Source organism: Bemisia tabaci, chromosome 10 (assembly GCF_918797505.1).
Source record: "Bemisia tabaci chromosome 10, PGI_BMITA_v3".
Classification (NCBI taxonomy): Eukaryota; Metazoa; Arthropoda; class Insecta; order Hemiptera; family Aleyrodidae; genus Bemisia; species Bemisia tabaci.
The window spans coordinates 24,055,425-24,078,884 of record NC_092802.1 but is presented as its reverse complement, the minus strand read 5'-3'; the positions used below and the strand labels follow the sequence as shown (position 1 = coordinate 24,078,884).

The following is a 23,460-nucleotide window of genomic DNA, read 5'->3' as shown; positions in this document are numbered from 1 at the left end:
TGCCATATTTTCATAATGCTGAGACAGTCAGTGACGTTTAGCGTGCAATTTAACTGAATTTAACCCAGCGTCGTCTTCCGCACGAAGGAACGTAACTTCAGTGCAATATTACAAAATTGACTCAAACAATTTATTTATTTTACAACGTTGTACCCGTGCAATTTTTCTCAAAAATTTTCTGATTTTTGCTTGAAAACTGAGGAAAAATCAGCGAAATTTTCAGTCAGGAATGCCAAAGATTCTCCTAGTTAATATGCATTTTGCGAGGGGAAATATGGCAACATTGAAACATTTGAAACATTGAACATTTGAAATGAAGTTACGTTTTTCCGTGAGGGAAACGACCAATTCTTCCTAAGTCCACCATTGGCTATGCCACAAAAAAACCCCTACAGCGGGCCGATTATTAAGATTGATAGACAAAGTTATAGACAAAGGAGAGAAAAGAGATATCAAGAGATCTTATTGGTGCACTAGACTGACTAATGGCAACCCACGAGAGACCCGACAGTTAGTCTATCATTTTCTTCCTTTGTCCATAGGAGCCATCCAGTTCAATCAATAGGATCGCTCCAAACTCCCTATGCCTTGTTTGTCTATAGCTTTGTCCATCAATTTCAATAGTCAGTCCGCAGATTGCAGGTTATTGTCCTCCTTTATCACTTTCAGGGTCAAAGCTGAGTTTTATTAAACCTAAGGTCAAGGTGAACGCAAGTGAAACGTGATAAGGTCACCTATAATTTGATGTATATTTAAATTATGAAAGTGTTAGCTATGGCATGAAATTTATTTTTCCATCGTTTTCCATTAATTTCGGATTTCATGAAAATTGGAAACACAAAAACTGAAATTCCTTCCTTTGCAAAAGGAGACCGACGCGAAATCATCGCAAAAAATGCCGATACGCCACTCCATAAACTACGTCTCGCTAAACTGGAGCACAAGCCGCTCCTAGGAAAATTGTTTGCTTTAATATTTGAGTGACCTATCCTCGGCATTACTCAGTTGTCAGATTGAATATAAAATATTAAATAATCTTAATGCTGAGTAATGGAGCTCCTGTATGCCAAAGGAATTTCTGATCTAAGTAATTCTTCTTTTTGATATTTCGCAAAAATACGATGGTGTCGCTGGTTTTCGCACAACCCTCCAAGAGAGACGCAGCCCCAACTCCCAAGCTCAAAGAACCCTAAAAGTTCAGGCTATTCTTACTATGGGAATTTCGTAAGATGTAATGCATTTTTCAATCCATAGATTGGGAGCAAATTCATTGGCAGGATTGTAACTTTGTAGGAACGCCGCGCCAGTGGGCCGATTATTTGTTGTGTCCCCCACGAAAGAGCGTAACTCCATTTCAATGTTGCCAAATTTCCCATCGCAAATTGTATACTAACAAGGAGAATTCTGGGCGTTTCTAAAAAAATTTCACTATTATTATCTCTCGGATTTCATGTAGGAATCAGACGAATTTTGACCTAATTTGCGCAGGTATATTTTTGTAAAATTAATTATTTGTTGGAGTCAATTTGACAATCTTGGAATGGAGTTACGTTTCTTCTCTGGAAGACAAAGTATTGACGAGAAATAGCACTATCTTAACGATGCAATGTATCGCATTTCGATGTCTTATCGGGTTACTTTACTTTAAACGTTCAATATATCGGCCCGCTACTGCAGCAACGGCAACCCTGCTGATGTATTTGCTTTCTATCTGTGCATGGAGGCCGGGTTGGACTGGAAATAGATGTAGACCCTAAGGATACCGTAGGAGGTCCCCTCCATTACGGCTTCAACTTTGAAGGCTTTTTTGTGCTGGGAAGTTTGTGCAAAAAAATCAGTGGCACCGCCGTATATTTCCTCATGCAATTTTACGTGACAAACTCGCTGTACTTAAATCGCAAATTCCTGTAAAATGCAAACACTCCATCAGCGTTTTTGTTCGCACTTAGCACCGAAGGTACATTTGACATTCGGATAGGCAAACTCATGTCACTCTTGGATGTTTTTCAAAATGTATTTTCCTTGTTTAGAGTGAAAGTATGATTCACCTAAAAATTAACCAGAGGATACATCATACGTAACCTAAAAGCTTGTATTTCGATTAAATGATCATGAATTTTCTATTTCTCCTGTCATTTTCGATCAATAAAAAATAAATTAAAGTGTTTTCATCAGATTTTCAACCCTTAAATGCCGAGGCTGTGGGTCAAATCGACCCGAGGCTTGCTAAAAACACGTGGCCCGCGAGCTATAAGGGGCTAATATGTATCACCTTAAGATCATAGAGTACATAGAGTCGTAATGTAAGTGGGTGAGTTGGCGCCACTTTTAAGCATTTTCCAGGTCCCGAATTCCGAGACTCCTGTGTGACGCCGAGTTACTTTTTCGATACATAATCGATTGTTCGCGATACACGGGTACCCGGTCATCCAATGTAAACAAAGAAGATAGGAATCACCACGTATTCCACACCGCCATTTTGGATCGAACATATATCGAAAAAGTGACCCGAACTCGGCGCACACCGGGCTCGGAACTCGTCGAGCAGAACATGGCGCCAGCTCTCCCATTTACATTACGATTCTATGTACTCTATGCTTAAGATCCATAGTAAAATTAAAAGCAGACATTAAATTAAACAAAAAGAAAAAAATTGAGTGTAGGGAATGGTGTTTGACAACGACCCCTAGAAATCCCGAGCTGGGTCAAATTGGCCTGACTATCTTTACCACGGGAGTTATGGTGCCAGCGCGTAAGAGATTTAGATATAGATCTAGAAAAACATCCTAAAAAAAAGAATCCGGCATCAAATTGAAATAAAAACAAGCAGAAAAATCCAACATGAATATGTTGGAAAAGCGTGCCGAATAACTAAAATGTTGGACACATACCTACTATTTTCACGTCTTTGTTATTTGCATCAATTGGTACTTTTTGCTAAATTTGGGAGAAAATATTGATTCATGAACGTTGAATGTAAATTGATTTTAAAGATTCCGTCCAATTATCTTGATTTTAAGCTGATATGCGGCATTTCGCACGACCGTGATTTGGGCGAACTGCCGTGCATCGAAATCGCGTTGAGTTAATCTCTTTGGATTTCGAACTGTAACTTCTCTCCTATTCGGCCGATTTTTACAAATGAGGTCTCTTTTTATTTGTACTTTAACGGAAAGTAAGGAAAAACTCGCTAAATAGACGGAAAACAATTTTTGTGAAAATTTGGTGGATCCTGGCGTCACGGTGAATGGTTAATCGGGCGTGGAAGATAATAGGTTCGACGAGGCGACCCTCTCCTCGCCGTCTTTTATTGCCTTGCTCGAAACCTGACACCCAAAGCTATATCGGGAGATAACTGCAGTGGTTTGAGTGGATTTCTGCAGGGGCCACGGTTAGTACATGGTATAAAGAGTCACGAGGCTCATCACAGATTGCACTTGCAGTGCAAGACGCTCATTGGCTAAACAGTTTTGGCGGGAAAGAAGGTTCTAGAGTTGAGTCCTCCGAGCGTAAGAAAGCTTCTATGAGGTTTTTGTCAAATGAAATAATACGGTTTTGACAGGAAAATGTTCTCAAGGGTTCCCAATTAGCAGTTCATTCGGTTTTTTGGTAAGAGACCATCAGGGCTTGACAGTATAATGGTTCAAAGACAAGAAAACGGGTCCGAGGAAAAAAATATTTGGACGGCCCGTTGAATAGCATTGGTTGATCGGTGTGCTGTACTATGGTACATCCGAGTGATTTCAAAAAGCGAGCCCTACTGGCACGCTTAAAATAAAAAAAGAAAGTGAGTGTCAATACGGCCGAGGACTGCAGGAGATACATAATTCGGCCTCGGTTGTTCAATGTTTTTCAAGGATTTGAACGACCTCTCATTAGCAGCATAGATTGGAGCAGTGCGAGTTTACGCATCGCCATAGCGCCTCCAATTTTGCAAACGCAACCCGGGCATCCATCAAGTACGAATAGTTGTATCTCTGCGCCGTCATCAGCGCGCATCATTTCCCTCGGTCTATTTCCATGTTGTGCTGGATCCGTTTGCCTTCACTGGGAAAAAAAACACATTGGATCTAGAGTCCAGACTCTTAAAAACATCGACAAGAAAAAATACTCTTGATTCAATCAGATTTAAGCTTAAATCAAGAACCAAGCCTCTTAATTTGAGCGGATTTCCTTTTGATTTAAGCTTAAATCTGATTGAATCAAGATTCCTTTTTCTTACAATGTTTTCAAGAGTCTGGACTCTAGACCAATGTGTTTTTTTTTTCGCCAGTGTTGTTTTGTGGTGATGCTTCAATGGCTACTTTAGCAACAAACAGAGACGGGGAAAACAAAATCGGGCCTTGTTCTTTAAATTTTCTCCCGAAGTCGGACGACACGTCATTGGCAGCATAGAGCGGAGCATTGCGAATTCACACCTTACTCATGAGGTAGTGATTTTGCGCAATTATAAACTGCAAAGCGTAATTTTCGGCCCTAAACTCAGCGTTAAAGTCTCTTACAAACCCATAATGACTTCTCTGCTTTCCAGAAAACAGGAAAAAGTGAAAATATATTCAACAATATATTGATTTTCCCTAAGAATGTGCGTGTATCACAATATTGATTGTGCATATTCAATCAGGTTAAGGTCAAGTTCGAAGAGTCTATTTTCATATTTCATGAGTGGCAGCCACGAGGAAAAGAAGTGAAATAAGTGCGATGAAAGAGGCCGTAACACATGTCATCAGGGGTTAGATGTCTTGTTTAGTTCGGAAAGAATCACGCATCGAAAACTGCATTATTCAATCGACATACTCACCGTGTAGATTTCTAATGGCTCTGATGCACGCAAGAAATACAGCCAACTGAATATACACTTTCTTAGGGTAAATACGCTCGCAAATCACATTGGGCACACCAAAAAAGTTTGAAATCCACTCCTTAGCGTGAAATTTGCGTAGTTTGTACGAGATTTTCCAAATTTACAGCATATGCAGGCAATTTTCTTTGATGGCCAGCAGTCAGGTCGGCCTGGAGAGGAGACCTAACCTAAATTAACAAACAATCTCGCGAACTGTAATAAACGCTCCTTGCGTAAGATTTTAATTGATTCAACGTTTTTTTGTTTGTTTTTTTTTTGCAAAATGAAAAAAGAAAAAGGAAACAAACGCTTGAAATGAAATCATACAATAGAACAAGTTAGAGTCCCTTTATACTGAGAGTTAAGACAATGTGAATTCATTTCTGATTGGTTCCCGTATTTTAGGTCTCTAAAGTGTCACAAACGAGAATAAAGATTACATTTTTACCAATTGCAAAGATTATAATCTGGAATGGACCGGAGAATTACGGGTTCGGCAAGGAACAAACGGAGTGAGAGAAGGAACGGAGAAAGGAATTTGAGAATCGGCCGATCAAAGATTACGAAAAACTTTTCATTTGTGTAATCTGTATTCTCGTTTGTGACTCCTTAAAGGGGGAGGGGGGGTTGTCTTTACTCTCAGGATAAAGGGACTCTAGAATAAGTTAGTTAATGGTTTGTTAATTTTGGGTAGTTCTTTCTCACTCTTTACCAGCGTGGTACAAACTATGCAGATTGCTTCTTAAGAGCATATTTCAGCCTTTTTCAAGTGCCCAGCATGATTTTCGCGCGAATTCAGCCGTAAAATGTATACCCAGTTATCTGTTTCTCTTGCGCGTGGCACATTGATTTAAACCAGTGTATCTAAATAAATCAAGGGAATTTATTCATAACTTTACTTAGAAATAAACGTTTCACCAGAGGAAAGTTTGCAACATCAGCGGATTAAGGTTTTTCCTTCCTGTAAAATTTAATATTACTCCGAGCTGTCAATTCCTTCACATTAAAGATTGTATGGGGTGCCTCTTGAAGAAAATTTTAGGAGAAAATAAATGGAAGCAAGTTTAAAACCTACAAGGAATATATTCATAACTTTACCCAGAAATAAACGTTTTGCGAAGAGATTTTTTGCAACATCAGCAGATTAAGGTTTTTCCTTATCTATAGAATTTAATTTATACTCCGAACTACAAATTTTGATGTCAATTCCCTCACATTAAAAACTGTATGGGGTGCCTCTTGAAGAAAATTTTAGGAGAAAATCAATGCAACTACGTCAAAAACCTAAAAGGAATTTATTCATAACTTTACCCAGAAATAAACGTTTTGCCAGAAGACATTTAGCAACATCAGCGGATCAAGGAATTTCCTTAGAGCGAAGAAAAAGGGCGGGTTCTGTTTCTTGGACTCAGGCGTAACCTTGAGAGGAATACATCCCTGATACCTACTTCCAAAGTAAATCTCTAACGTCATATTCTCGTGTGCGATGTTTTTACCGCTACTGCCGTACTAAGAAAAAACGACATCCACCATACGGAGGTTGCGAAATTTCCCTGTATTAAATATTTATTTTCGAGTAATTTTATGAACCTTTTTGTTCCATATTTTGATATACTCCAGACTGATAAGCGGATGAAATTCTCTGGACGATTGGAAAATTTTTACCAACAAAATTTCCGGAAAAGTCGATTCCCTCAAAGGAAATCTGGCAGCAGTCTAAAGTTCAAACGGTGTTCTTCTTCAGCACGGCAGGATTGCGTGCAAGGATGGTCTTGTGGGTCATTTCTCACATGAATCGGCAAACTTTCGCCGCAGACCGACTCCCTCGCCCCTCACTCTCAATTAAAATGCCAAGAGGTCAATGTCGGTATGGATATCGAGTTCCTGGTACTAGGACGAATACGTGCTTTAAGGAGGAATGTAATTTTTTCCCCTCGATAATATAACAGACTAATCGTCAAATCAGTACATGTGCTAATGTTACTTCAATCTATTAGATTTTGGTGATGTGGCAAAATTTCGATGGAGGCTAATTAGTCATGGAAAATGCAGTTTCTTTGGTTTTCTTAAGTTTGGGGCTGTTTCTCGTGTTGATAGTTTGAGCTGAGAAAAAATCGAACCATCAATCTTTTACGGATTTTTTGCGCTCTTTTTGCATCTGCGATCGTTTTGTTGTAAAACTAACCGTTCGCTAGTCATAAGTATAACAAATTGCAAAAAAAAAAAGAAAAAACCAAAAATCGTTAAAAATGCCTACAGTGACCCATTAAAAATGGGTTTAGACTATGTTTACTTGTTTCCTTGAAAATTATACAAAAAATTACGTAAGTCTACCTCCCGGATTGATAAAGCACAGCTTTTTTTGGCTCGTTATAAAATTAAAACCACTTTTCAGTCGGAAAATTGAGTCAGCTGTTTTGGCCAGGAAAAGTTGCACAGTCACAGGATGCCCTCGACTGACAAGCACACACTGAAGAAAAAATCTCGGTGTATTTACTCAGAAAAGGGTAAAATTACCAAGAATTCAAGGTTCTATTTGATCCCAGTTTTTTCTTGGTAAAGTTACCATTTATAGAATTGGTAATTTTACCGAGAAATCTCGGTAAAATTTTTGAACATTCTCGGTAATTTTACTGGACCTTGGTAACAACGTCAATATTTTTTTTCGACTGTGGTAGAATTACCGAGATAAAATGGCAAAGTTACCGGGAATTGATTACCAATAAAAGTGGTATTCTTACCTGAAAAAAAGAACAGTGAAAATACCGGTTTTTAGATAAGCTTACCAGTCTGTCTTGGTAAAATTATCAATAATTTGTAAAAAAAAAAGTGAGATGGTGACGGTATACCAACGGACCTTGGTAAAAACGCCGAGAATTTTTTTTCAGTGCGGGCCGCCTAGCGACCAAGGGGTGTAGCCCACTAATATCGAATTTTGAATGACGTACCCACTAAGTCAGTCTATAACTGACCTACGAATCGAATCAGAGAAGGATATCAACTACGCGCCGCAATCATGAATCAAACGTTGGCGGTGACTGAGGGGGGGTTAACTTGCCACGGAACGATTGAAGATTTTATGGGTCGTAAAACGGATCGACGGATCAAATTTGGTTACGTCTTTCGGTGCCCACGTTCGCGGTTTACGTCGACGTGCCGTGAAGATGCACCCAGGAGTGAGTGCGTCAATCGTCACATTTTTTCTTTTGGTCGCCCCAGCGTTGACGGTAATTTTATACGAATTCCTTTTCAAAATATTTTATAGTTTTTCTATGGTGAAACTTCAAAACGCGTGACTTGTTTGCAGTATTTTAAAATCTTCATCCTCATCGTCATAGACAATCAATTTCAAAGACGGCTCGCCTCTATATTATTTGTTGTGATGAGACGAATTTTCGCGAGTGGATTTGGTTGACTTTGTTGACCAAAATCTAATAGAATCTAACCAATTTTTCCAGAATGATGGTATTCTGTGCGACAAAAACAACAACCGCGGTGAGGTGTTGATGATGAATGTTTAAAAAGTACAACAATATGCGTGTTTCGGTATATTTTTTCGTCTTTTTCATGTTTAAAAAGTGCTCATATTTTTGTGTATTTGTATTATAATTGGTATGATATTTTATATCGTAGAATAAGTCGTGTTTCAATGGCCAATTGGACGTATTTCTGCCAAACGAAACTATGTGCATTGAGACATGACCCCTGAGACCCCCAAGAATATGCGTATAATAGGGCTCACGTCATTATGTACATAGTTCTGTTTGGCAGAAATACGTCCAATTGACGCGCTCTCTTGAACCTAATCCGGGATGTGGCTCGTTCTCTTCAGGATTTGGTTGAAAATTAGATACTCGATTCTGATTGGTCCAAATTCCATCGGTGACATAACAGTCATTTATCAAAAAAATTAACCGAATCCAGTCGCGAAAATTCGCTTTAAAAGATACTTTCGGATTTCAACGTTCAGATTCGCCGAATGGTGGTTTTGGCAAAAGAGTTGAACAGTTGAACACAGTTCAGCAATCGTAACCTAATTTGCTAAAACTCGCTTAAAAGTGCTAACCCGGACATTCATCATTCATTATCGGGCAAAAAATAGATTGAAATGTGAAAAAAGTTACCTCTTGGTAACGGTAAAAAAACTTGGTAAAGCATGCCTGATATGCAGCCAAACAAACAGACTTTTCCAGGTAAAATCTCAATTAACAACCCTAAAACGTCCAAAATCTACATCTTGGCATGTAATCTGCATAATTTGTGACACGCTTTTTCAAATTCGCTCCATTTATCGTCGCTGGTGAGGTGTTCAGTGCCTGGAGTCGAAACGCCTTCATTTCCTTGCGTATGCAACACGGTCATCAATGGAGCCCGAATAGTTGCATCCATGCATTATAATGAAATTCGTTTAATATCTTTGCATGCGACGTTAGCTAAAGCTTTGCTTGCTTCTCTCACATCTGACAATGAGCTCAATTCCAGCGTTGCCTAATGTTCCGATAGAGCAAACCATTATTGACTTTTATCGCGACATTTCCAAGTTTTCCGCACTGGAGAAAAAGTCGCTTGGATCTAGAGTCCAGACTCTTAAAAACATTGACAAGAAAAAATACGCTTGATTCAATCAGACTTTTTGCTTGATTCAAGAGGAAATCCGCCTAAATCAAGATGCTTGGCTCTTCAGTTCAAGAAAAAGTCGGATTGAATCAAGAGTATTTTTCTTGTCAATGTTTTTAAGAGTCTTGACTCTAGATCCAAGTGTCTTTTTTTTTTTCCAGTGCGATATTTATTCAAATGTATAACGTCAACGGCCCTCGCCTCTTGCGAAAATCGAGATTACGGCCTTACGACAGAGGAGCGATGATTTGTAGACTGGACGAGTAACTTTTAATAGTTTAAACTGGATAGTTGAGTACCTTTTTTCCTTCAAGAGCATTTATTAGGTTTATTCCGTTCAAAGTACGAAAGGCATAGTATTTACAATATACGGTTCCAGAATGGCTGATGATTTCCTTCGATGTTAATATTAAGTATTGGTTTAAGTCAAACTTCCTTAACTTGGCTGCTGGCCGATTATTGAAATTGATAGACAAAGCTATAGACAAAGAAGACAAAAGAGATATGTAGGGATCCTATTGATGAAAGCGAGTGGTTGCAATGGACAAACGAGGTTGGTAATAGACTAACTAACGGCATCTCACTAGAGATCCGACAGTTAGTCCATCATTTTCTCCATTAGGCTACAGGAACCGCCCACTTCAACCAATAGTATCGCCTCATCCTCCTCATGTCTTCTTTCTCTTTCGCTTTGTCTATCAGTGTCAATAATCAGGCCTCTAGCTATAACCTGGTTGCCGATGACCGTGGACCGGAAAATTTGGAAAAGCGTGTAAAAAACACAAACTGAGCGCTAACGAGTGGATTTAAGGCAATATTTAAATGCCAATTGTAGTTTTTGTGTGAGTTTAACCAAGGCAAATACTTTTACTTGCCTGTATCTCTCGAGCACAACAAAACGACGGTGAAACTACCAAACCACGTATCTCAGTTTGCGACGTTGGAGACTTCCAGCCATACTTCAGTTTTTAAATGGAAAACTAACGTCAATTCTCAATAACTTCCGTGATTTCTTGTAAGTGTGCGAAGAAAATTCTTTGAAAACTTCAAGGATTGATGTTGAGATGTTCTCCTTCAGAACAATGAAATAAGAGCGGAGATTTTTGAACACCGCAAACGAGATACGTGGCTTGGAGGTTTCACCATCGAAAAGCCATTTACTTGTTTAAAGTGTCGGCTTTGCTTACCCATGTTTCACTCCGGTTTCTTTCGTTTTTCAGCAAGTTCCACATACTCCAGGTGACATCCCCTCGCCGACCCCCGAAAGAGGCTTCCAATGTGTAAACTGCCTCGGCAAATGCTTGAAGTGGATGTTTAAACCGAAACCAAATCCGACAAATCCACCGGGACCAACAGATCCAGGGAAGCCAATACCGCCCACACAAACACGCGAGTCGTCTACACCAATACAACCGACACAGACATGCGAGTTACCCAAGTCAATGCGGCCAACACCGTCATGCGAGCCATGCGAACCATGCGCGCCGATACAGCCATGCGAGCCATGCCAACACACCCAAGCAGCACAGTCATGCGAGCCATGCAAGCCAATACAGCCATGTGAGCCATGCGAGCCATGCCAACTCACACAGGCAGAACAGTCATGTGAGCCATGCAAGCCAATACAACCAATACAGATATACTCGTACAACCAGATGCAGCCATGTATTCCAGTGCAACCAATCCAACCGATTCAGCCTTCACAGCCTTCACAGCCGATACAGCCTGCACAGCCGATACAGCCTGCACAGCCAATACAGCCTTCACAACCGACGCAGCCTTCACAGCCGATAAAGCCATCCAAACCCTCTAAGCCAAATAAAGTATGGCCGGCAATAATCGAGGAACTACCCGATGACAACGAACACGTAGGGCACAAAGATGAGGGCGTTTATGCAAGAGTACACAACAAGGGGTACACAACAACAGTGGAGATCAACCCCCAACGACCGAATTGACTGATTCCGAGGAGTTGATGCATCGCATTCTTGCTCTCCGGAGGATTGCCAATCATATTAATGATACCACCCCATCTGTGACAACCCATGAGGGGTTGCAAGGGGTTACGTATGCCCTCCGCAAGGCCAACACTCCTCCAAAAATGTCTCCATCGGTTGGTGACGAAACGATTAACGATGAGTGGTCTGCTAACCCTACAACCGAGCCCATCACATCCAAATCCAGAGATAACGTCTATTTTTTTGTAGACCCAAATCTTCTTGAATTCAGGGATGACGATGATCTCACGATGGACTTTGACCCCGATATTGAGGCGAAGTTCAAGACGAAAACGGAGCTGCGGGCTTATGGACTTGTACAATGTACCATCAAATGTGTCTTCAGGAACTGTTTGAGCTTCGTTTGAAGTGCCGCTGAAGGAAGGACTGGGATCGTGAACGAGGAGTCTCTAAAATCGAGCAGTTAACATGAGTGAGACGTCAGTGTGCTATTCTGCCGTGCAAAGGAAAAACGCCGTATGAGCTTTTAGACGCTGCCAGATGTCCCTCTCTAAAACCCGAATTTACTGGTAAAATTTTGAATATTTTTTCCCCCAAAATTTTCAGACAATTTGTACGCAATTTAATATAAAATATCGGAAAATCTCAAAGAAAAAGATGCATGAATGTCGTCAAAAATACATGGTTTATCAAGGGAAGTTTGGCAACTCTCGAATGCTCATATGGCGTTCTTCCTTAGCACGGCAGTATCCTTATGGAATTGAACAAGATTGAAGCCCACCATAAAAATTTAAAGTTGAATGGGTCTGTTGCATGTGAAAGATGCCATCAACTGAGTATGTCATTTCAGGTAGGGCCCCTCAAAATTTATGTTTTTTTGTTTTTTTATGTACATTCTTCGACTGAGAAACTTGCTGAAACTGTCGTAGTGCGCGATTTGACTCACGTAGAGCTTTGAGTCTCTTGTGAGCGGGTAGTTCAAATTCCTCGTAACAAATGTGAAAGAAAAATGTTAATATCTCCGTTAGGAGTAGGTTTCAGTAATTTTCGTTGCGCGAATCATTTTCTACGTGAAATTTTGGTTAAGAAACATGTATCTGAATTCTTAAATTCGTACCTTGTCTAGTGGTCCATTTAAAAAAAAAATGATCAAAAGAAGGAAATAACATTTCATTTAAAAAATGAGTTACCACAACAACTCTTCCGTCTCTCTCAATTTTCTCATTTCATTATTGTCAATATAATTTTACATACGGACTAAAATATGACACTTGGCTAAGGCACTGTTGCTTATTTCACGCGTGGACGTAAACTACTGGACAAAACAGGTGTGCGGACAAAAAATCGTTGACGGAATGCCCTGAAACCAGAGCGGGCGGCGCGGCGTTCTGCTCGACGAGTTCCGAGCCCAGTGTGCGCCGAGCTTCGGACACTTTTTCGATACATGTCCGATCCAAAATGGCAATGTGGAGCTCGTAATTCCAATCTTCTTTGTTTACATCGGATGACCGTGTACTCGTGTATGGAAAACTATCGATCATGTATATCAAAAAATTGACCCGGCGTCACGCAGGAGTCTCGCAATGCGGGACCTGGAAAATGCTTAAAAGTGGCGCCAGCTCTCTCACTTACATTACGACTCTATGTACTCTATGCAGAAACATGAGTAACATTTCGCGAGATTTTTCGTTTATTGAGGCGAGGTTTCCTCAAACGCCTCTCTGAACAAACTTGATGACGAAAAGTATCTGTGGATGCAGTGAATTTGAAAATGAATGATGTCAGGCACGCAAATCGTGCGCTGAGGAATTGATGTTAAACATTATTATATCAGCCCAAACAGTCCCAAATAATGAGTCATGAGTATGGCTGAAGGTCAATAAATAAGAAATAGATTCAACAGGAGTCTTGAGACGCAACAAAGCACAGTGAATCGAGTCGATCAGAGAGGTCGGACATGAAATTTTTAACTAAAACTGCAAATTCGATGTGTTATCCGTCACATTTCAAATTTTTAGGGGGAACTGATGGAAACCACTTTCAAAACCTCAAAGTTTTGTATGAACGGAGTTACGAGCTTTTAAAGGTTCCAAATTTGGTCCAACCTCCCCCAAGACTCGATCCATTGTGCAACGCGACGTTAAACAAACCATGGATGCAACTATTCTTGCTAATATGATGCCAGTGCTGCATATACTATGCATTGCAGGTGCTCTGAGTTTCTGACGTGACAGTGTCTAGATACAATTATTTGCGCTTCAATGATGTCAGTATAGCATATGCAAAAAATTGAAGGAGTTTTGACTTTCCTGACCTTTCGAGTGATAGCGACTTCATTAGATTTCTCACGGAGCTTCTCTGCTATGATACTATAAGAGCAGTGACAACAAATGTTCAAGATAGAATGCCCTTCAAAATTACACCACTTCATTTTTAATAAAGTGAATTACTTTGCTGAAACGGACAAAATTGTCTTATTTACCAAAAAATGAACATTGCCAAAGAGCAGGAAGCGCTCAAAAGTTGACATTAGTTTTGAACAGATAAAATAGTTATGAGGTTCGTATCGAAAAAGCCTATCAGTGTATTAAAAATGTTGAAGAAACGTTAGACTTACGATGAGCTCATTTTCCCTTAAGACATCGGAAAATCGAGACATCACTTAAAAGTCACTTGCACAAATATATAAATAATAATTTTAAGACTTTCAAAAAACTTTCAATTAACGATTTTTACCGAATGGTTGTACGGCAAAATATGTAATATTTCTTTTCTTCTTTTTCTCCATATTAAGTCTGTAGTACTTACGTCATTTTAAAAAAAATCTTTTCAACGTCTAGTATTTCGACACTGACCGAGAAGACTCACAGATATCAATTTCCACAGAGGAATGTCACGTTTGATTATCTTAATCCATACCTGCATTTAATTAAGACGAAAAAAATGAAACCTTTCCGCGGAACGCAAGACAGTTTATTCAAAGACACCATGAGCATTCTATATTTGTAATATATGTAAATTTTCTGTTAGGCTCATCTGGCACCTCCCTACTCATACGTAGCATCTGATTGCGCGCCGACACAGCTTTGTGCTTTCCCATTGACAAATGTCCTCTCAAGAAGGCTTCAATCTAAAACGATGATTCTCATGTCTTTTTGAAGTCGGAGACAAATTGCGAAGCTTTCAATTTTTTCGAGCACGTTGTTTTTGTCCCACTCTTTTTCTTTCATTTTTCCGCATGAGTCTCCGGGAGCAGATTTTTTGGTCGATTTTACTTTATACTCCTGTTAATTTCGTTTCCCATGCCTCAAAAATGCATGTGCGCGCACGGCGAAACCTTTTCAGAATTCATCCTTCGCGAGATCTCTTACGGCCGGCTCTACGAATTCTATCCAACCTTTTTTCGAGGCACAACTTCAAAAGCTGTTCTAGGATTTTAGAGGTTATGATGACTTTGATAGTCTTATTTCCCCTATATTCAATCTTCGACTTTGGGAAGACTCTTTGGAAAAGAGAGTCTCATCTTCTCGTTAAAATTTACCAGGTGCTCAGAGCACTTGTCGAATTTTGGCTGAGGGTTGAACCCGTGAAAAGTTGTGAAAGAACCGAACTTGACTGAACGGATTAAAAGATGTATTGATCGAATATTCATATAATCATTTTCTTTTGAATAAAGAATTGTCGAATCCCTAACAGGGGAATTTTTAGTCTTAATTTCTTATTTCTTGATTTTTTAATTATAATCCATTGATTTTGAACAGTGTTGGTGATTCTGACAACGAGTGTTCAAATTCAGTCGAACTCTGATGTCTCATTATGGAAAGAGAAAGCTCATTTGAGCAAAAATCTTCTTTCGAGAGAGTTAGGCTCTTTGGTGCACGTCTAGTTACGACCAATCAGATAGGCTCTCAGGTTTGAACTGGGAAGCAACTGATGGTGCACCAAACAAGATAACTCTCTTAAGAGCAATGTGCTCGGAAGAGCCTTTTCCGTTCGTAATGAAACATCAGTTTTAGACTGATTTGAATCAGATGAGTGGCGTGCTTTGCGATATATCGATTGATCTGCTATTTAAACCTATGGAATAAGATCGATATACAGGGTGTTCGCAAATAGCACCTTAATTATCAATTCTTCACCATAGCTTCAAATGGGGAAGTATCGATAATCGATCATTCACTGGATTGAATGCACGGTACTGAAATCACCAACAATCTGCTTGAACAACTTGTGCGTCGAACCGCAATCTGTTTGTTAAAACTGATTTTAATGCCCTAGAAAGAGACTGAACCCAGGCTCACCAGGTTCATCTATGTAATTTATTTTCCCTTGAATCTTGTCCGGAAAACATATTTACCGTATTTTTCGAATTAAACGATCTATGAGCTTTGAAAAAGATATTTTGATTGCACGTTGGCGCCATTGCAGCCCAATCCTATCCTTTTCATCAGAACACAAGCGAGCACCTAAATCCGCATATTTCTCGATTCTAGTTTATGACGCGTCTTCATTTTTTAGAGATACCATATGAGTTGCCTCAAAGTAAGTTTAGTTGCTCAAGAAGATGGAACATGACCAGCCGCCGATGAAGGTTACTCGTGCAAATACTGGAAGTTTAAAAAGTTTGGCAACAAATTCTGAATTCGGTAATGGATTCACAGAGATACCAGGAGACGGTTAGGTAGGGTTGGAGTGACGAGTTGGAGAGACAGAGCCCTCGAAAAATATGATTTGAGATAAGTATCGGACTGAGAGGTTTGTAACTCGACAAGTATTTTTCACGCTGACATTTTGGTGAATGGCGACAATAACAAGCAGGCTCACCTCGGCTATTCCGTCAATCTGCAATGTTTCGTTCTGTGCACAGTTGCCGCTTGAGGAAACTGCGGAATTTCTCCTCGATATTTGGTTTTACATTGTCAAATAATAAACATTTAATTGCAAACAAGGTGGAGAAATTGTGCTGGGTCTTCACCACTTCGCGGGGAAAACAAAACCAAAAAGTTCCAAAAATTAAAATTAGAGTCAAAATTATTTTTTGAACTCGAATGCGTACCAGTACGAAACTGAGGGGGGAGAGTGTTCAGCTCAGGTAGTTTGCATTGGAATATTACGTTGGAGTCACGCCGAGAGATCTATACCGGTTTGGGCCTTTTTAGACCTCATCAGCAGATCATAAGTATTTGTTAAACATTTAACTGTCTTTAGTACATAATTTATTTTTTCATACCGCAAAGTGCGTTAAAATTATTTTTGTCTGTCTGCCATCCGTTTAAACACATGAAGTGTAATAAAGTTTTAAAGTGAAGTTTCTAATTTCTGGGCTCGTTGCTTACCCTGGTTTCAGGCCATTCCGTTAACGGTTTTTTGTCCGTGCACCTGTTTTGTCCAGTAGATGACGTTCACGCGTAAAATAAGCAACAGTGACTTGGTTAAAGCGTTGACTGGAATTTTGACACGGAACCACCTTAATATTCACAAACCAAACATTATATTTTCATTTAATACATTTTCCCCATCAATTTAAATGAGAATAATTCATGCAGAGTGTGCAAACATTTCAAAATTATGAGTTGAAAAACGCTGACTATGCGAGTATAAATATTAAAGCCGTACAGGGTGGAGCGGCATGCTGCCAGCGCAAGAGGCTCACTGGCGCCTACAAACCTAAGTGGATACTTCACGCATTGCGCAATGCGTGAAGTATCCTTGTTAGGTTTGTAGGCGCCAGTGCGCGTGTCACGCTAGTCACCCTCGCCCGCCTCGCTGCAGCGCTTCAAGCAACTAGATGATACTGTGCAACACCTCTGTTGCGATCAACAGAGGTGTTGCACAGTATCATACAGAATTGAAGGCTCTCCAACTTATCAAAAATGACAGGTATCCTTTGAAAGTACGGAGTTTTCCTAGCAAAATAAATCAAAATACTACGGCACAAAAAGAGAGCGGTAGTCCAAAAACTCACTAAGTCCTAACACCCGTAATTATAAAGCTGTATAAGTTTAGCATAATGTTTGAATTTCGTTAGAGAAACCATTTACACGATATAGGCAGAAACATTCTTGAGTATGCCGTAACGGCGTTTTAACGCCGTCTTGGATTTTGCGGCATGTTAAGTTGGGTTCACTGCCGAGTGTGATCTGCTGATGAGGTCTAAAAAGGCCCAAACCGGTATAGATCTCTCGGCGTGACTCCAACTTAATATTCCAATGCAAACTGCCTGCGCTGAACACTCTCCCCCCTCAGTTTCGTACTGGTACGCATTAGAGTTCAAAAAATAATTTTGACTCTAATTTTAATTTTTGGAACTTCTTGGTTTTGTTTTCCCCATGAAATGGTGTGGACCCAGCACAATTTCTCCACCTTGTTACATAAGATTCGGGCCACTTCTTTTTTTTTTTTTTTTTTTTTTTTTTTTATCGTAATAGCAAATTGTTATAATTATGATTAAACTAAAAGTGCTCACTCGGTAAGTGTCTACCATTATAAGAAATAGGTACACGGGGACAAAACTGCAAACATATATGTAAATTGTATGATCAATTATCGAATTTATAAAGTCGCAAGATACTAGAAACGTCTCCAGAAACTCAATTTTTTTCAAGATTCAACACATATAAATGCGTTCATTTCCCAAGAATACATGGACTTTTTATTGGTCCATCATTACATTTGCTAAGGAGGGCGATGAACCAAATTCTTAATGGTTCATGTAAAATGTCAATTTCTTAATTAAATCTGTTTAAAATTTATTTTTACAATTTCGTAAGATTTTCTTTTGACCGTTTCAAATTTTATTTTTTTTTTTGACAATTCGATGCTAAAAACTAACTGTCTTTTATAATGAAAATTTTAAGGGAGAAACACGAAGAAAAATTTCTCGAATCTGTAATTTTTCGAACTTAAATTTTGAGCTGTTGCTAAATTGTCATTTCCTCGACGAAGGAACGTGACTCTATTCTAAGGTTTCAAAATTGACTCAAACTGTTCAATTTTTTTTACAAGAATGTACCTGCGCAATGGACCACTAGATAAGGTACGAATTTCAGCATTCTGATACATGTTTCTTAACCAAAATTCCACGTAAAACACGATGCACACAACATCTTTTTCAAGGTTTTGCAATATTTTTACTGAATTTGCTAACAATGAGACTTTATTTTTAAATGGAGCAACGCTGTGAGGCTTACCTTCAGGATCTCATCCGCAGACCACAATATTTTTGCATCCCCTACGCCCTCTCGCGGCTGCCCCTTCATTTAAGTGGAGGCTCTTGACCCCTTCGATTTTCCGTCTCATTAGAACCGTCCTGCACTCCATACTGGCTCAGAGGCGAGGGCGTGAATTATCTTGCAAACTTAGGGCCACGATGTCACGTCTGCTTCTGTTCAACACATACAGAGAAACAAATGGCGTCAACATAATCGATTTAGAAACGCTGATGTCAGTGCTCTAAAAATACTTCGAAAAACACCATAATTACATGTAATGCCTGTCTTTTGGCTCACAGCTTGCTGAAAAGACAAACATTGCATTACCGCTTTGTCTACGAATGACAGCATAATTTTGGCGATATCGGGCCGCTCATGGTATAAGTAGCCTTAGTGCACGGAGGGAAATTTTTTAGGGGCAATTTTTTCACGTCGGGTCGACGAGTCGAAATTCTAGTTTGTGGTAGAATGGGTATTTATAATAGTTCATGACAGGAGAGGAGCCTAAACTCACTGAAAATAATTGAAAAAGTTTTAGTATAAGGACAGGAAGAATGTTTAAAAAGATTTTTCATCCACACAGTACTTTAACATCAGTGAACTGCAGGATTTTTATTTTCTAGCTTTCCCTGGGAAAAACATGGAGTATCGCAGAAACGACACAATTTTCATGGGAAATTGTTTTTTTTTTTAGGTACAGTACAATATCTCTATAGTGGCCAGCCTTATAGCGAAAATTTCTCTGTAACGGCGAAATCGGCCGGTCTCTTGAACTTCCATGCTAAATAACCGTATTTTCCGTTCTGTATATAGCGGCAGCGGTTCTCTCTATAGCGGCGGTCTGGCAGCGGAGAACATACCGACCGGAGTCTTTGATGAATGTAATGTGTCACATGTTTTTAGATTTTTAAAGTTTGACGTGTCGCCGAAAAGTTATGTTGTGCGTGAGTGTTTTTTTCTGTAGTTTTTGAGTTTTTTGTACGTGTTGAGTTCGCCGTTTTAAGAGATGTCAGAACATAAAAGGTTTGACGTGAAGGATAAAGTGGATATCATTCGGAATCTGGAGGGCGCCGCGCGGCAAGTCGATGTATGCTCTAAATTCAATATCGCATCGTCTACGGTCGGACCGATATGGAAAAATCATGACAAAATCATTTTTGCCTTTATAGCGAGGGTCTAAATTTTAAAAAACTTCGGCGGCCAGATTTTGCGGAAGTGGATGAAGCCACTTCTCTTTGGTACAGCCGAAGAAGAACTCAGAATTTTCCCATTATCGGCGTCATAATTGCCCCCTTTTCTGTCTGTTCGGGTCATACTTTCACAATAACGTACCTTTCTCTATAGCGGCAAAGGTGGTCGGTTCTTTGAGAATCCGCTATAGAGAGATTGTACTGTAATAGAAAGAAAGAGTCGCATTAAATCGAAGCAAGGTATCAATAAATATTTTATTGCATCCTCCTTAGATCGTCAGAAAGAAGAGTCATATTCGAGAGATACCAAGTGCATACGGATAAAATTGAGCCTCTTTTGCTGACACGACGCGCGACGCTCAACCGTACGGGAAAAATTCGGAAAAATTTCATCGGAGCGAATAACGCTAAACACAAACGACAACCCCAAAACATTCTTTTCCGGGATCCGGCGCTCTCAACCCACCCCCTTCCCGAAATTGAATTCAACTTCATCATATTCATCGTGCGTGGATACAGAGTAATTTTTGATCCGCCCCTCAAAGCACCGATGGAAAGTCGCAGCGCATGTTTGCCATCACGAGGAACGTTGCCGTTTAGTCCGTAATTTTTAATTTTTCTCGGTGGTGCGCAGTTTATTTAAAGTAGGTTGATTTTCATGGGAAACGCGGCAAGTTGAGGACCGCCTTGTCATCGCATCTCGCACAAGTGACGCTCCTTGAGCGCGCTTGTAACAAATCAACTTTGCAATGACTGTTATAGAGCGGAGAAAAATTTTAATTTTTGTTCTTCTTTTTTGTGTCCCGGCATAAGGCAGCAGCCCGCCATGTTGCCGATTAGGCATACAAAATGTAAACTTACTTGGAAAAATTGTATTTATAAGCCAAAAGATTACCATAATAACAACAACAGAAAAGGAGATAGTATTTAAACAAATAAAAATAATAATCAAATTTATCTATACCAGAACAGAGATGTTATTTAAGGTAAGCCAGATATAGAGAACTCCTCTACAAGAACTTCTCTAGACTGACTTGAAATAATTATACTTTGGTTTCTCAATTTTATATTAGGTTCATGTGAGTAAAAACATTTTTTCCACAGCATTTTCTTGATCTAAGTGGGGATCGCGGTGTGCACACCATGGGTTTTTTTCAGTGGCGAGGCGTGAATAATCGACTGTCGATTTGTCGCAGACAGTTAGCAGCCGTTGGGAATTTTACATCTATTCGCAAATGTCAATATATTTGCATCGAAACATAAATTCTGGTCAAGTTTAAAAGTAGTATTTTCTTGAACAATCACGAGTGATTGTCGTGAAATCAGTGTTTTTTGTGTTGAGTTCGGTTCCGATAGGCGATTAAATTAACTGCCTGGAAAAGCAGCGAGTATCACACAAGACATGAAGGCGCTCCACGCCGAGATGTTGCTTTTAAAGTTCTCTAACACTGCTGATCTATGGATCGGATTCAATACATCAAACAGGTGAAATTGTATCGGTATCGATTGGTTCAACATGTAAACTTACAATTAGCCTCAAATGTCAATTTAAAAATCCGAGGGAACGAGTTTTTTGTACTAGATTTTTTAATCTTATGCATAAAAAATGGCCATAAAAAGTGAGATTGATAGAAATTTTGTCATTTTCAGTTTTTCCAACTTAAATCCTTAAATTTTCATTCGAGATTAAGTTCCATTACTTTGAACGAAACGATATATCGAAGCACTATCGCATACGATCTTTACAATGTAGACGCGAATTATTGCCATTTGACGGGTTAATGCGCATGGTGCTTGCAACTCACCGGCGATGGCTAATTGCCTACGACAAGGCAGATATATTCTTATTTGAACACTGTTGATTGAAGAGTGAAAGTCTGTGCTACAGTCAATACTATGCCCAAAAACCCCGAGTGATATAAATGGGAAGTGAAATTAGCACCATAAAAGCGTTTGACACTCGGAAAAAGAGTAAATTCCGCTCCTCATTTATCACTCGGGGTTTTCAGGCGCTATATAGACTCCGGCCGGCACAGAATTTTATTCCAACATTTTTTAAAGTTTAGCTACGCTTAAGAATCGATTCTTGAGGTGTTGGTTGGGAACACCCTGATAATCGATCCTTCTCCATGGATTTAAATAGCGGATCAATCGATTCAAAAGGGGAGATCATTCGATTAATCGCAAAGCAAGTCACGCCTCAAAGCAAGTCAGCAAGCCTCTCTAGAAAGATATACTCTAAAATACTCCAATGGCAAGCTAGCACTCAGAATTTTTTGAATTTTCACTTCCCATTGTGTTAAACATTTCATATCTATAAACGTCTTTGAACGAAAACAAGGTTCAATTATTGAGATGCTGGTTGCGGACGTTCTGATAATCGATCCTTTTCATAGATTTAAATGACAGATTAATCGATTCTTCGCAAAGCAAATCACCTCTCAAAGCAAGCCAACATGTCTCTCTATGAAGATATATTCTAAAATACTCCAATGGAAGGTGGCACTAATAATGTTTCTAATTTTTACTTCCCACTGTGTTAAACCTTTCATTTGAATACACGCGTTTGCACGAAAAGTAGGTACAATTTGGCAACAGGCACATAAGCGGACTGGGGGACTTTCAACACGAGCACAGGAAACAATAATATTTTATTACACTCCAAGTGACGTAAGGCTGGGAGAAGATTCGGGGAAGCAGTCTTACGAATCGTCATACTTCCCGCTCTTGTTCACTTTTTTGTCCCTCCAACCCCGACTTCGCGAATCTGTGCTTAAAAGTCTTCCCGTCTCCCGAAAGTTTCAGATGTCACGTTCGGTTTCATCCGCGGGAGAACCAGACGCGCTCGATTCAGAGGAAACTGCTGAAGTTTTGCCGGTCGGAAGTTTTTATTTTTTGGTAAATATTGAAATAAATGTGTTTAATGTGTTTCATATGGACGAATTTCGGAGATAAAGAGAGACCCTAAACTGGTATCTCCACTACGGTGGAGGCTTTTTCTTTCGAGAATTCTACGTTCAACTGTTGACTTGTCGCTCTGTTAGCTGATGAGATGAGGGACGCGTCGAGAAATTCGTTTTGTGCGCCAATGTTTAGTGAACTTTGGTGCATTGCATCCACCAAAATCAGCTTATCAGTGCCATTAGGCAAGTAAAATTTAAAATTTATATTACACTAAGTTTGCTTTTAGAATAAAATACAGATTTACTTGGATATGCTCTTATTTGTCCTTCCTAGACATATGTATCCCACAATACCGGTGAAATATATCGATGTAAGTCGAAAAACGCACGGAAATTTGCCTACAGTGGCTGAATTTGGTCGAAATCAATCGCTATAACCATTTGGACCACATTTTGCAATATGAAACCACTATGTCTACCTCATTATAGAAACAACATATGTGCCATTGGTTTCCCTATGCAGAAATGTGATTTTATGGAAGAGTCAGAGATAGTGGTTCCTCATTGCAAATTGTAATCCATATGATCCTCCAACTAGACCTAAGTCACTGCCCCTCTTTTCCATGTCCGATTGATTCACGGAGAAATAAGGAGACATTACGGTCCATTTCCATTCAAAAAATAAAACATAATCGTAAATTTTGAACATTCGCAATATAGGTACGTATTTTTCAACTT

At 39.5% G+C, this 23,460-nt stretch overlaps 2 protein-coding genes across 4 annotated transcripts in view; one reads left to right on the top strand and one right to left on the bottom strand.

Annotated features, from left to right (window-relative positions):
- The window catches only part of LOC109042317 (uncharacterized), a 117,886-nt gene that overhangs the window by 46,089 nt on the left and 48,337 nt on the right, over positions 1-23,460 (bottom strand). For all 3 annotated transcript variants that reach the window (XM_072304841.1, XM_019058989.2, XM_019058993.2), the window contains exon 2: positions 18,609-18,802. The gene's annotated coding sequence lies outside the window, so the exon portion shown is untranslated. The remainder of the gene's footprint in view (positions 1-18,608; positions 18,803-23,460) is intronic.
- On the top strand, positions 7,953-12,077 carry LOC109042316 (uncharacterized). Its single transcript, XM_019058987.2, has 2 exons — positions 7,953-8,070; positions 10,681-12,077. Exons 1-2 carry the CDS (start codon positions 8,008-8,010, stop codon positions 11,416-11,418), a joined length of 801 nt encoding a protein of 266 aa, XP_018914532.2. The 5' UTR covers positions 7,953-8,007; the 3' UTR covers positions 11,419-12,077.

Excerpts from the sequence above, each read along its gene's own strand:
- LOC109042316 (XM_019058987.2), top strand. The coding sequence starts at position 8,008 with ATGCACCCAGGAGTGAGTGCGTCAATCGTCACATTTTTTCTTTTGGTC. Across the intron at positions 8,071-10,680 it reads TGGTCGCCCCAGCGTTGACG|CAAGTTCCACATACTCCAGG; the intron begins GTAATTTTATAC and ends TTCGTTTTTCAG.